This window comes from Pithys albifrons, chromosome 9, assembly GCF_047495875.1.
Source record: "Pithys albifrons albifrons isolate INPA30051 chromosome 9, PitAlb_v1, whole genome shotgun sequence".
Lineage (NCBI taxonomy): Eukaryota > Metazoa > Chordata > Aves > Passeriformes > Thamnophilidae > Pithys > Pithys albifrons.
Genome location: NC_092466.1, coordinates 11,970,915 through 11,985,169, shown reverse-complemented (window position 1 = coordinate 11,985,169; position 14,255 = coordinate 11,970,915). Strand labels below are relative to the sequence as shown.

The 14,255-nt window shown below is 40.0% G+C and overlaps 1 protein-coding gene across 3 annotated transcripts in view; it reads right to left on the bottom strand.

The window, feature by feature from the left end:
* Nucleotides 1–14,255, bottom strand: part of SORCS1 (sortilin related VPS10 domain containing receptor 1) — a 267,062-nt gene that overhangs the window by 174,613 nt on the left and 78,194 nt on the right. For all 3 annotated transcript variants that reach the window (XM_071563880.1, XM_071563882.1, XM_071563881.1), the window contains exon 2: nucleotides 10,129–10,196. In XM_071563880.1, coding sequence (XP_071419981.1) covers nucleotides 10,129–10,196 — 68 coding nt within the window. The remainder of the gene's footprint in view (nucleotides 1–10,128; nucleotides 10,197–14,255) is intronic.

Here is a 14,255-nt window from a genome sequence, read left to right as displayed (position 1 = left end):
GAAAAAATAAGCTTGTTTCATATATTCATAAAGAAACAACTATTATCAATGGGTGCATGAAAATTTCACGTTGCTGCTTTCTCTAGTGCTTCTCCCATCGAGTAGTTCTTACCAGCAATGGCGCACAGTCCATGGTCATAAAACCACATGTTGATTTTCCTTTCTTGGAAAGAGAAATGACTGTTTAAAAGAAATGCATCCAATTCTCATTTCTTACCCTTTTGCAAAGATTAGCAAATAAATTAGTCAAAATCCAAACTAATGATGTCATACATTGACCCAAAGATGACAGTCCACCCTTACTGCAAAGGCATACAAAAGTTTCTTAAGGTTCTGTCAGGTATTGGAAGAGAATACAGCAGAAGTTTGGCTTGGCAAAGCATAGATCAAACCTCTGTCAGGCTTCAGCCATGGATAGAGTCTGTAGGCTTATGCAGCTGTGTTTCTGCTCTCATCCTTACAGGACTGGTTTTCAGTAGCCAGTTTCATCCAAAACTCTCAGCTCATTTAGTGCAAATGGACAGGTAACATAACCCCATTACCTACACATGCAGTGGCTAAGAAGATTGCCTAAAGCTGTGTATGAGAGGCTAGGACTCACAGCTGTCTTTCTCATTTCACAGCTCTAAAAGGAAGATATGTTGCTTCCTACAAGAAAGGACAGAAATAACAAAGTCAAAAAATGTGTGGTTTTCAGCCTCCTAAATTGATCCTTTGGAGCAGAGACAGCTTGGGACGATGTAAACACACACAAACTATCAGCAAGAAAACTGACTTGTTGGTAAACCACAATGAGAGCTTAGACCTGCCTAGATTCATTTTATCCTGATGTATTACAGAAGGGTAATTAGACAGTTGTCATGGCCTCCTATTTCCGTTTTAGCTTATTTGAAAAAGGTTTTGTATTCTAATATAAAAAGACAATGCTGGCCTGATTTTGAGTGCAGTCCCTTTTTCCCCAGAGGCTTCAGGGCCCATCAGACTGTCAGCTGAGTGCTGTGTAGCTTTTAAAGCCTGCAGCTTAAGAAAAACCTCTCAAAAGCTCAAGACAGGCATTCACAGCCTGCTGGGGAAGACTGGCAGCTTTTAATCAGTGGCAAGGAACCTGCCATCTCCTTAGACTGCCTTCCAGTGTCTGTGTTCTTTCCACACAGCTTTGTTTCTCCTATATATATGGGAAACACGATTCCTGATTAACTCTGATGAGGTGTCTCCTGTTCTGCCATAGAAAAGAGAGCATCGTCGTGGCATTGTGACTGTGAAAAACACTTTCAGTCTTATCAAAAGTAAATAGTAACAGAACTGAAAGACTTTTTTGTTTTAAATGCTGGACAGTGTAATCATGTAAGCCCAACATTCAGCTGGTTTGTAGCAAAGACAGTCTCAAGGTTCTTCTTGACCTGACCAGAGCTGTGATCTGAACCTTTGCCTTTGGTATAACAAAGCATCTACATGCTGAGTTCATAGAGATACCCACTCCATTCTTATTCTCCTTCTGTCCTATCCTGATTTTTTTTTCCAGCCAAGATATCTCAAGCATTTAAGAAAAAAGGTCTCAGGAACTACATCTGAAGAGTCTGTGTTTTGGCTTTCCCATCTGTACCACAATTGGAGTTATTCAATTCTCTGTTCACTGTGTGCAAACCCGGAAGTGGGGCTTTCCCCTACCACACAAAAGCTGAGGTTCTGAGCAACCACCCAACTCCAGCAGCTCAGACACACAGATATGTACATAGAGTCACGAAATACAGCAGTAGAAGTACATTAATAGAACGAACAACATTCTTTCTGCAGGAATTTTGCCTTGAATGGAGATTGGATATCAGTCTCTATCTCTCCTCATCAAGTCATTTAACCCACAATAAATATATGTGGTGTTTCTGAATTTCTATTACATTTCAGCTAAGCATCTCTCATAGACACACTATCTAGATTGCAAGATCATTTAGAAGAGATTTTATCTTCATATCCAACTACGCAGCACACACTAAAATGCATGCTAGGGAAATTCATAAAACTTACAAAAGAAACTCATTTGGGGGATAGGGGAAAATAATGGGTGAAAGAGAAAGAAGGCTTTTTACCTCCCACTGGCAAAGCACTGAGTAAGTTTAGAGTGCATTACAATTGATGTTCATAATCAACAGGACTCATCTTTCTCTACCACTTAATGCATCTCATCAATGAAATTACTAGGTGCAATACCTACCAGCCAGGATAGAAAAGTTCCTGAATCCCCCTATGTCTTCTCCAAGCCTACATAAGGGGAAGTCAAGCTGCAAATTAACTCCTTGCCTACCAGGAATTGAGTCTCCCTCACATTCTCCTTGTCATACATGCACAAACTTTCTCAGTGCTGAGTACACAGAGGCCCTCAATGGTACATCCCAACAACATGAACCTTCCTTGCTCCGGTTGCTCCAGTGACCTGCACAGCATTCACTAACACAGTATTCTGTGTGCACACACAGATCTGGAGCCTCACCCAGTAGCCCTCAGCTTTCCTAAAGCACTCTGTGCCTTCCTGATGACCAGCTCATGCATCACTGTCCCACTTCACACACATCCCCCCTCTGCAAACTCCACTGTACTCCAAGGCACAGGAGCCACTGGCAGGATCACACCCAAAAGCCAGCTTTGCCATCATTATTGAAGACACAAGTTGATTAATTGTGGGCTTTATTTCTCCCTTTCTGTTTTGCCCAACTATTATTTGGTAAGTTAGAGAAATCAGACAAGGAAAAAAAAAAGAAGCCACTATTTTTTGGTGTAAATGGTAGTCAGTTTATGCTGAAAAACACATATACCATTGATATGTATTATGCATTTGTACAGCACAGCTTCCAGGTGCATCACTAAGTCCTTCACGAGAGATCTAACAATACATGCCTAGCTCTTTCTGTAGTAACAATACACTTTGAATGTTTGCCTGGATAATTCCCAAGGTGGAGATGCAGAAATATTTTGGACCTGGATCTGAAGACCTGAAATTGCAGATATGAAGCTACTATTCAGCACTCAAGTGGAGCAACTTTTTGTTAACTCAAGCTCAGTCCCAAAGGCATTCTTTCCTTTTTGTGATTAGCAGTGGATAAATCTCTCTGAAGAGAAGTACAATTTTACCCAGATCTGCAAAAGAAGAATGACTACACAGATATGAAAGGAATGGAAGTATCAGAACATAAAGGGTGTTGTGCTTTCTGTTTATGAATTAGTAACTACCGTGTTGCTTTCCTTAGACATCACCTCCAGTCTAGCTTGTCTGCAGTTCTTACCCATCCACAACAGATGGATGAACCCCATGGACTGGAATCAGAGTTAGTTCAGTTATGTTTTTACCAATATCATTTGCACAAACTAGGAAGCAGATATGTAAATTCACCATCTGATTTACAGAACAGGAATGACAAATTGCATTTAAACACTGTATGTCTATAAAATTACATGAACATGGTGCATTTGTTATTTACAGTATATTACTAATATATCTCAGCATTAATATTCATTATCTTGATTTACATGTTTCTTTCATGCAGAAAATGGATTTGGGTTCCTTCTGATTTACTTGATAGCACTCCTACATTTCATGACTGGCTGCAACAGAGAACACATTTTTAATATGCTTAATAAATTTACATCATCATTAGTGTTAAAATTTTATCCTCACAGACCAGGGAATAAGCAGAACAGCAATCAAATCCACAATCAAAGCTGATCCTTCAAAATATCAGGGTGTGATTCCTCAAGCTATGTCAAGATAGAACGTACATGAGAGTGATTAAATAAACATACATGATATGCCACAAAATGCAATAGTCTACTGGCCCTTATTCTTCAGGGAACATAGGACTCTAGAAAAATTCAATAAAATTTAATTTTCCTGCTAAACTAGGATCCATTTAACCATTTGCTATGAGTAGTTTCCTAGGTAGGTCTTTTCTGGGGGTTTTCAGTGTGCTTTTTGTTTGATTGGTTGGCAATTCCCCCTACCCACCCTCCAGCTTTACTTGAGCTGATTTTGGTAACAAGAAAAACATCCCAGGAGACTTTGGTAGCCAACTGGAAGAGTTGACTTATGTTTTTATTAGTGTTAGTCACCAGGGTAAAATGAGACCCCTCATGTAAAAAACTGATAGCTATAGAAACTGTTAGGTCCCATGGGGCCCTGATGGCTGAACAGTGTGCTCCATCACACAGGAAAAGGCTGTATTGAGCTCCACACATAGTGCATAAAATTCATGTTCTAAGCCCACTTCCAGGGCAGCCAGATCTCCCACTGTGATCAAACCATAAAAAGATACTGCTTCCTACACAAATAGCTGAGTGTGCAAACTCATTCTTCCCTTCCCCCAGGTGTCCTCCAGCAGCCAGAGGTTCCTATGTTTTCAGGAGAGAAAATGAAAAAGGAATTAAACTAAATGACACAAGGAAATGTCATTGTTACAATTTCACTAAATGCCCATAGGAGATAATGTAGCAGCATTTATCAAGCTCTGATATTCATTTACAAAAAGTGACTTACACTGTGCAACTGGAGCACCATATTTACAGATAAAAGCATTTCAAATAGTCCTTTTCAAGTTCCTTTTTCCGACAAAACTGATGGTTAAAATGTGCTTAATGAGACTTTCATTCCCCTCACTTTCAGTTCCTCTCATGGATTTGCTTCTCCTACCTACTTCAGCTAAAAGACCCTAATCTGCTGTTGCAGAGCACACTGTGTCACTAAGTCACACATTACGACCTTACTAGTGTGGTTCAGCAGGGAGAAAATAAATGTGAGTTGAGAACAGTCACACTGCAAAATAGGAATAAGGAATCAGCATAAAAGGTCCAGGAGAACAATTCTGGAAATTCCCCTCAAAAGAAGTAAGCAAATACAAACTTTTAAGTCTCCTGATGCATTAACTCTCTAGTCCAGAAAAGAAAATCTCCACAAACACATCAACAATTCTGAAAATGACAAGGATGAGAGAGGGCATTCTTATGTAGCAAGGAGCCAGAAATTTGCAGGCAGAAACATCAATATGGGAGGCTTCAAAGCACCTATCCAGCAATGGGATTCAAGGGAAAGTTATCTATCAGAGATTATCTGGCTAATATAGAATGGTTGGTGTGGAAGGGACATTAAAGAGCATCTAATTCCAACCCTCCTGCACACCCACTAGACCAGCTTGCTCAAAGACCCACCCAACCTGGCCTTGAAGACTCAGGAATGGAACATCGACAACTTCTGCAGTCAACCTGTTCCAGTGTCTCACCACCCTCACAGCAAAGAATTTCTTCCTCAGATCTAACCCAAATCTACTCTCTTTCAATTTAAAGCCATTCCCCCTTGTCCTACCACATCACAAGGTTGTATTCAGATATGATTCTCAATGTACCTCTACCTCTTTCCCCTGAGGCTTCTATCCCTAGAGCAACTGCAAGAGGAAAGAACACACTCCTGTTGCTCCACTGCTCCTTTTCATTATCTAATATACTAATGCAAACCCATCTTTAACAACAAGAGTTTTCACCAAACACTGCCATGCACAATGGTGATTAGGGGACTACTCAACATACAGAGAGAATACAATGGTACTTAGACCTTACTACTGAGTACCTTGGTCTACCTTAACCCAGTATCTCATCTCCAGCAGTGGCTGAAAGCAGGACAGTGAATTCTTTATTTCATTAAGTTATCCCATGGAATAAACTAAGGTTATTCCTCTACTGAGATGCAGAGATTCTCTGAGGGTTCTGACTCTTCTCTGGATTACATACCCAATTTCCCTTGTTGAAAGGACAGAGTTGTAGGATAAGGCGTAGTGGTGGTGTTGGAAGGAGCAGATGAGTAAACAGATGGAGGAGTTAAAACAGGAGCTCAAGGTTTAACAAAAAGGTCATGTAAAAGCTAGAAACAGACCCATTTTAAGCTGCTCAGAAAGGAATAAAAAATTGCAACTATTAACAACCTCTGCTTTTCATATGAAAAATTAAATCTGGATTTATATGAGGCATAAGTATTTTTTGGCATTCTTGAGACTTCTTTACAGCATATGTGCTGCAGCTTCCTTGCTGCAGAAACCAGGAGTGGTGAAGGACAGATTGTCAGGGACAAGCACTCCTGAACCAGGGAGCTCAGAATTCAGGCACAGTGTTGGAGTGTCAAGAGCATCACCAATAACTTCCAAAACTAACACAGCAACAGATCACAATTGAGAATGCTCTCATACTAAGCAAACTCTACATCTTCCTACTTTCTGACTGAGAACAAAAGTTTAATTACTGTTATTTGTATAAGAAGTCCCATGAAATTTCTCATTCCTGACCAAATACAAAACAACAAGAAGTCAAAGAGGTGAATGGCAGCACTCATGGCTAGTCAACGTCTCAAGGCTCTGAAAGTGTCCTGCACACACATCTTTTCAGAGCATCATATTTATACCAACAGAAAAAGATTAGTACTCCCCAAAACTGTCTATAGCCCATGGATACCATACACACTATTCTGACATTTTTATTTATTTGAAATTTAAGCTTATCTTACTCCCATGGTAAAAAAACATCTTCTCCTAACTCTCACAGCTTAATCTTCTTTGTGATCTGAGAGATATCTGTGAGAGGAAGAAAAAAAATCCAATACACTCAGTTAATTGCTCAGTGACAGATAATCTTTTCTCCTCCATTTTCTTTCTCTTCTATAAAAAGAATAATAAAAAGTAAATAAAAAGTCCTTGAGTAAAACTATGAAAAAATCTACTGAGAGGCTAACAGCATAATTAAAGTCAGGCACAGCCTGATGCAAAATTTCATTTACCACGTACAGAGGCAGCAGCTCACTTGCCATCCAAAGCTCAGTGAGCACAGAGACTTATCAGTCTAGAAGATGATACAGATTGTCCCCATCTCTTTTCTCTTACTATATTTCATGTCTTCATCTTGACCAGTGGTCTTTTAATTCATCAATAGTTTCAGAAGGATGATCTCCATCCGTTAGTGTTGCAACCAACTGTCGTTAAACTGGCTGAAAAACTACAAAGAAATGTCATCCTAGCAGGTAGTAGTGTGTTTATAAAGACGACAGATTCATATCCTGCTGGCAATGGCATAGTTGGGTTATAGGTGGTTACAGTCTCATCAGTCATAAAACTGCTTAAATCACCCAACTACATTTTCAAATGACAGATGTGCTTAAAACCAGCTATCCCATAAATGACTCATGTCTGTGACATGCTTCTAAGCAGCCTCTCATCATTCAACAGCCTTTTGAGAATGCACAGGAGGCAAGAGTGGTATTTCTTTGTCATGTATTCAAGACAGATTCCTCTTCAGTTGTGGGTACCTGCAGAACCACTTTTCTTCTCTAGCCTTCAGAAACAGAACTCCTGATATCAGAAAGCAAACCAGAATGAGATTACGTTTTCTTCCATTCCCCAGAATCAAATCTAGAGGCATAAAATAAGTTGCAATATATGTTTCACGCCTTCTCTCAAACCTATTTGTTCCTATCCTTTTCAAACAAGCAGGGAGATTTAAATTAATGTGTCACTTAAGCAGCCAGGAGAAGCAACAGCTAATAACCTGTCAGGTACACTGGGTAATAAGATATGCCCATCTTGCCATTTCTTTCCACCACACCAAGAGCAGAGAAGCTGTGCTGGGATCTTCACAGGCATATTTATTAGTGACCTGAAGGCATGCCTGCATAGTGAGCAGGGATCTAACAGCAGAGCCAGACTCAGAACAGAGCACAATGTGACCAACTAAGGATTATGTAAAGCAGCAGGATCAAAATAAATACCAGGCACTCACTGGCAGCTTCCAGGGCAGCCCTGAGTCCTGAAGAGCCAGAGTAATGGAGCACTGCAAAGGCAACTCAGTTTATTCTGGTTCGCCTTCAACATTCCAAAGTATTCACCCAGGGATTCTGGATGGTTGGCCATACAACTGTACTCAAGTTCTGACAAGTTCTGACATATGTCAAGTGATGCTGATGGGTTCAAAGTAAGACAAGGGTCCTCAAATAATTTATAGAATTCCTTGTTCTAAGAATTTATAGAATTCCTTTATCTTACTCACAACTACTAAAAATTTTAACACACTCTGAAAGATACTGAGCAACTTAGCTCATGGAACATTAATTCCCCAGACTATAAATACATATATTTTAAAAATTATTCAGATCCTGATACACCTTACACTTAAGGTAGAGGAAAGAAGGACCCTAAACTTAAAGCCAGAGAATGAATGCTGGGAGAATACTAGGAGGAAGTGTCAGGTATGATAATCATTTTCATAGTCTTCTGTTTTTTGTGAATAGGATACCAGGCTAGAGGAAACCATCAGACTATTTTCATGCTGTTAATCACGTTCTGACATCAGGACTATCTGAGGTTGGGAAAGTGCTCTAGCTCTAGCACTGCTGCATTGTTAAGGCTCCAGCTGTCTGCTACATCCTCCAGTGACATCCCTACAGTCCCTTCTCTTTTAATCAGGGCAAAATTTTATGCCATTGTGGAATACTCCACAGAAATCAATTCTTAAAAAGTTAATAGTGTAAGGTCAATTTTGTGCCTACATTCGTACACCTCAACACAAAGCATGTTTTCCATTCTGATGTGGCTGTCCTATTTTCAGTCAGAAACCAGTATCTTAACACAATCCTGCAGTGCATCACATATGCAGATCTTCAGCACTGTCAACAATGGGCAATGAGGTCTCCTCACATGCTGAAATGCTATATCTTCCTCAATGACTAATGAAACAGAGATGAGTATTTCTCAGGGTGAAATGACTAAGGTAGTGAAAGGAAATACAAATAATAGTCTTCATATTTATGGATATTCTACTTTAAAAGCATTGAGAAATTAATCAATCTAGCACAAACTGTCTTTAAAAAAACATAACCAAAGCCACATTCCTGAGAGACCCTTTAAGTGTGCAAACACCACAGTAAAGACAAAGGAGTAGAAAGTCACAGCAGCAAGTTATATGACTGGATGATAAAATATTTATTGAACCCTGAAATACTAATAGTTTTGAGTGTTCCTGTTGCTGTTCAGAACATGTCCCAGAAGTTCTGTGATTCTTTAGGTTTTAGTTTTTCTGTCTTGGGTTTGTTTTTTCTGTTTGCTTGGGTTTATTTCTTCAGGCCACTCGATAAAGAAATAGCCTGAGTTCAGAATATACTTCATGTCAAATCCTTTCTGAGTCATTCTCTTAAAACCCACTCAGTTCCTTGAGCAAAAAGGTTATTTGTTCTACTTCTGCACCAAAATTCTTCCTCGGTAAGGAAAACCTCTTTTCTATACAAGTTTATCAAAACAAGTTCATTCTAATCAGATGTTTCAGTTTCAGATACCCAGAGCTTTTCTTCCACCATGACAGTAGCCCATTTACATCCACCAGTGAGCTGCATGCCACACCCCTAAACTTCCCTCCCAAGTTTCACAAGTGAAGCCACAAGAAAACCTCCCTTTCATCCATTACGGCTCATCAAAGTAGCACGAGAGACATATAAAGTGAACACCTCTTAGATTCCTTTTTCAGAAAAGTAAAACCAGGCACCACCTGCTTGCATTGAACTCAAGTAACAGCCTTAGAAATTGCCCATGGCCCAGCTCTTTCCTTTGGTTCACAGAGTGCATGATATGCTTTGAAATGATGAGAGTATTGAAATATTCCCTATAAAGCAGTCAAGTAGAAATCAATTATCTAGTACTAATCCCATCAGTTCTAATCAAGAGACAATGAATACTCACTCATAGGTATTCCCTCTGTCTTAGCAGCACTGGCTTTTCATATGGATCATTTGAGCAGACAGCCATGAAATCCCTCCTTATAAACAATGACTTTAGACCCTTGAGTTCCCCCAAAAATAAACCAATTGGCCGATTTCAATCTGAGTAAAGTGGGGAAGGGGAAATCAAATGACAGCATATCCATGAAGTACCTTATCTAGCTGACACAAGACAATCAGACTTCAGCCTCTTTGTCCTTGAATATGAAAGAAGTGAGAGAGAGGGCTTCACTACAAACCTTCCAGCACATTTAAAGAAATCCAATTAAATTCAATAAAAGAATTGTATCAGGCTCTTCCTATTTAAGTAAGGTGGTAATTATTAACTCAATTTATCTCCATACCTCCAAAGAGAGCTCTCTGTGATGCTTCCCAGGTTGTAGTCATACAGCTTTGTCAGAATTAGAATCACCTGAAGGCAAAAGAAGAAATCATGATTAGTCTCAAACAATTACAATCTCACAGAATTGAAATGACCCCAGGGAGGGCTTAGAATTCTTTTAATGGGTGCTTAAAATAATTGAATGAATTGTTAAAAGCACTTGCCTAAACTGACATGGAAAGTACTTGCAGAGAACTATGTTGAGCCAGTTGGACCTTCCTCATTCAGCGACTCTGCAAGTTACCACCCGTAGGTTCTTCCCTTAACCCCGGGAGGCAGTGGGAAGGAGCTGAGATGCTAGGCACAAAGTGTCTGGGTACAAAATGAGATCTTGTGTGCAGTAGAAATAGTGAGTAATTTCTGTTCTGTTTCACAGGCACTGAAGCTGCTGATTTTTTTTCTCAGCTGTAATGCACAGATAACCCACTGGCCCATCTCCGATCAAACTCCTTCTGGTTGTAGAACATGACGTGACACAAGCAAATGATCACCAGTTTTGACTAGGGAGACAGACTGGACATCAGGAAAAATCTCAATAAGGAAAGTAGTTCCACACTGGGACAGACTACCCAAAACATGTGTAAAGCCTCCATTCTTGTTGTTTTTTAAGACCTGGCTAGACAAAGTCATGGCTGACCTCATTTGCACCTGATGATAACCCTGCTTGGAGCATGAGTTTGAACTGGGGACCTCCAAACATCTCTAAGAGCCATCTTTTCTATGACTTCAGTGAAAAGTTTTAGATTTATTCAGAATGAAAGTGTTTCCAAGTTTAGGACTTTTATTAGCTCTTTTGATAAACAACCTTTCCCTTCTGCCAAAACAGGCACTTCCAGAATAAAATTATCTTACCAGGGGGAGGAAAGCAATTTTAGCAAAAAGAATTCTGAGCAAAACACTTCAGCCTGCTCTTCTGTTAATGTCTTCAAAAAATAATTTCTGACTTTCAAGATGATGGGCTCCTTTAACAAGACCTACATTTGGGACAAACTACCAGACCATTATTATTGCTACTAATTTATTTTGCATGTCTCCCTGCGAGGTCGCTGTATATCTTATCCTCCTCCCTATTCCATTAAAACTGCAGTAAATTAGAGTCCCAACACTTATCTGACAAAACCTCTGATCTATATACCTCTTATTATTTTCAGCCTGAGCTCCTAAGAAATCAGGCACACAGATACACATCCCCCTGCTCCCTTGATAAAATTGCCAACTTCAACCCATTTGGCAGAGCAGAAATGACTGTAGGAAATTCAGTGCCTATCAGCCCAAAGCAAGCTGGCACCAGCACGGCAGGGGAACCACCACAAGGCTGCTTGCACCAGGGGAGGAACAGACTGCCGTTTCCAAACCCAAAAGCCCTTCTACCTCTTTGATGCCATCTTACACACTGATAAGCCCTGAAATGGCCACAATAGGAATTGTCTCTTTACAATATGCTTAGCATCTGAGTTGGCAGAAAAAACTGCTGTGAGGCCTAAGTGAGCACACAGTGCTACAGAGGAAGGTATAAGGGACAGAGGACACACATCTGACAGGCATCTGTTCCTACAGCACAACTCTTAAATCTCTCATAGCACAGAGAAAGGCTGCCCAAAGCACTTCCCATCTGCACAAACACACATCGTGTGTGGCTCATGGGGGAATTCACACAACAGCCATGATCCCCCTCTGCTCCCCAGAGCACCCTGACATGGGCATCCCCTCTGCTCTCTAAAACCCCATTGCTGACTGGGAGGTGCTTTCCTCTCTACTGGCAGGGTCCCTCTTTGAAGAGGCAGCCAAGGTGGGAAGTGCCAGCCGCCTGCTTAGGCATCAGATGGTGAAGCTGTGGAGGGCACATACGGTTCGCCAAGGCTTGCACCAGTTAGGGCTTTGCAAGTGCTAAATTTCAATCCCCACCCTCCCAGGAATGCTTATCAATGACAGCAGGGCAGCTGTCTGCTCCAGATACAGAACCATGCCACTGCCATCCTTCACAGCACCCTCAAATGGGTCTGTAAATCCCCTGCTTAGCAAATAAAAAAAAAATCAAGGGGGGGAGACAAAAAAGAGGATGGGGTATGCCTGTAACACCTTAACACCTTTCTGAATAATAACTCTCCCAATGAAGGGTAGCACTGAACTCCACAATGTTCAGTGCCAGCCTGCTTGGAGACACATGTGGGAGTTGAATGTACCCTCAAGCTTCGAGGCTCCCCTGGACTTGCAAAGCAGCTGGACAGTTGCTTATATGTCCTTCCAAGTCTTGTTTCCTTCTCTTGTCCCTCTCCCTCCTGCTCTGCTTGCCAGAGGTGTCAGGGATGTAAATGACTAATGAATGTTTCCCCTAATTAATATTTTGACATCTGGTAGTTTTAGAATCAGACCTGAAGACAGGTGGCATAGAAATTGGGAAGAATAAACAGGAAAAACTTATTTTCTCTCTGTTCTGTGCTACTGGCCGATGTAATCTTGGGGAGGATCATAGAAGAATCAAGAAACACTTCCCCATCTCTAAAATCCAAGAATTAGAAACAGGATAATTTTATGAAATACTATGATTAGCAGTGTGTAATTACTGGTGTTAAATAGACTGAGAATTATTTTTCATAAAATACTCTTTCCCAACTGAGGAAAATTTACAAATCTCAAAACAACCATGAAAGAAAATTCCATTGAGAATTTTAATCCTGTCACTCAAGGGCGGGGGGGAATTGCAACAGATATCCCAAAAAGAATATGAAATGACAAAAAATTACAAGTGACAATATGAGAAATAAAAATATTTCTCTTCCAGAGAGTTGAAATATCTCTTTTGTTCTTTTTTCTTCCTCCAGAAATTTCACTAAAACCCACAGAATCTTAAAGTTCTACAGTTCTCTTGGAATTGTTGGGGGGAAAAAATACAGCTGCATTCCATCATAATTGTTTTTGATATAACGCTAACAGTCCTTCTGCAGAAGCATCCCCGAACCCATCCAAATACGCCTGTTAGTTACTGACTAGCTATGTCAAGAACACTAAGTAATCTTGCTATATCCTGACTTCTTAGTAAATTTAGGATAAAATCTTAACATTTAACATTTCCAAGTTAATATATGTATTTTACACCATGCAGGAGTGTACACATGTACCAGTTTGTGGACTAACAGTTTAGATATCTGCACTTGGTGCAGATACCCTATTTCAAAAACACTTGAGAGCTTTTCTATTAGCAGCTTTTTAATTTTTCATAATCTGTACCAACTCCAGAATGCCTTTAAGATCATCCTTAGTTTCAGCAGTCTCCTTATGTCATTTATTGTGGTTCAAATACCAGTAATAGATCTGCTCAAACATATATATACAAAAAAATCCTAATAATTGGGCAGAAAATTAGTTATTTCTGCCCCAGAGGTCAGTATTCTCTTTTCCCCTTTGTAAAGATACTTGAATAACCTACACAAGACCATGGTTTTGGATACATTTACTTTTTCAAAAAAACATTTTTCTCCTTTGTTGTTCTCATTTCTTTGTTATTTAGCCTGCAAAGGTTATTCCATGTTTAAATCATTTCTTTCTCTTTTTTTTCCCCACCCTCTGTGGCTGTCACTATGTAGTAGTGAGGAACCTAATGAACAGAGACATGCATATTATGTTGTTCTAAATGTCAGAATAGGGGCTGTGAGACACACAGTAATGAAATGAAAAACATTATCTCGCCTTTTCTTTATTTCTTGCTTTGTTTTTTTTTTCTGGGACCATGTGTTTTTCTCCCTTCTTTACCACTTACCAATCAATGCACGCTAACAAGAGCAAGAAGCAAAAAACAAGCAAACTAGAAACACAATGAAAAGGAGATGAAAATCTAGTCTTCCCCTAGCTCTGCTATGAATACAGACAACCTTTCCTATTGCTTTGAAATACAAGCCTTCAGAAAGTCTGTTATTCATCAGGATCAGCAGTTGAAGTGGATTATTCTGCCTGCTAAGAGTTTACCACAACCCCAGTGAATGCATCTACCAAGAGATATAGCACTAAAAACGTTTTTAGTTACTCATACAAAGCAGAAAAGCCCCAGCAGGCAAGAAACGGGCAGAAGCCTTGGTGAGTTAGCACACTCAC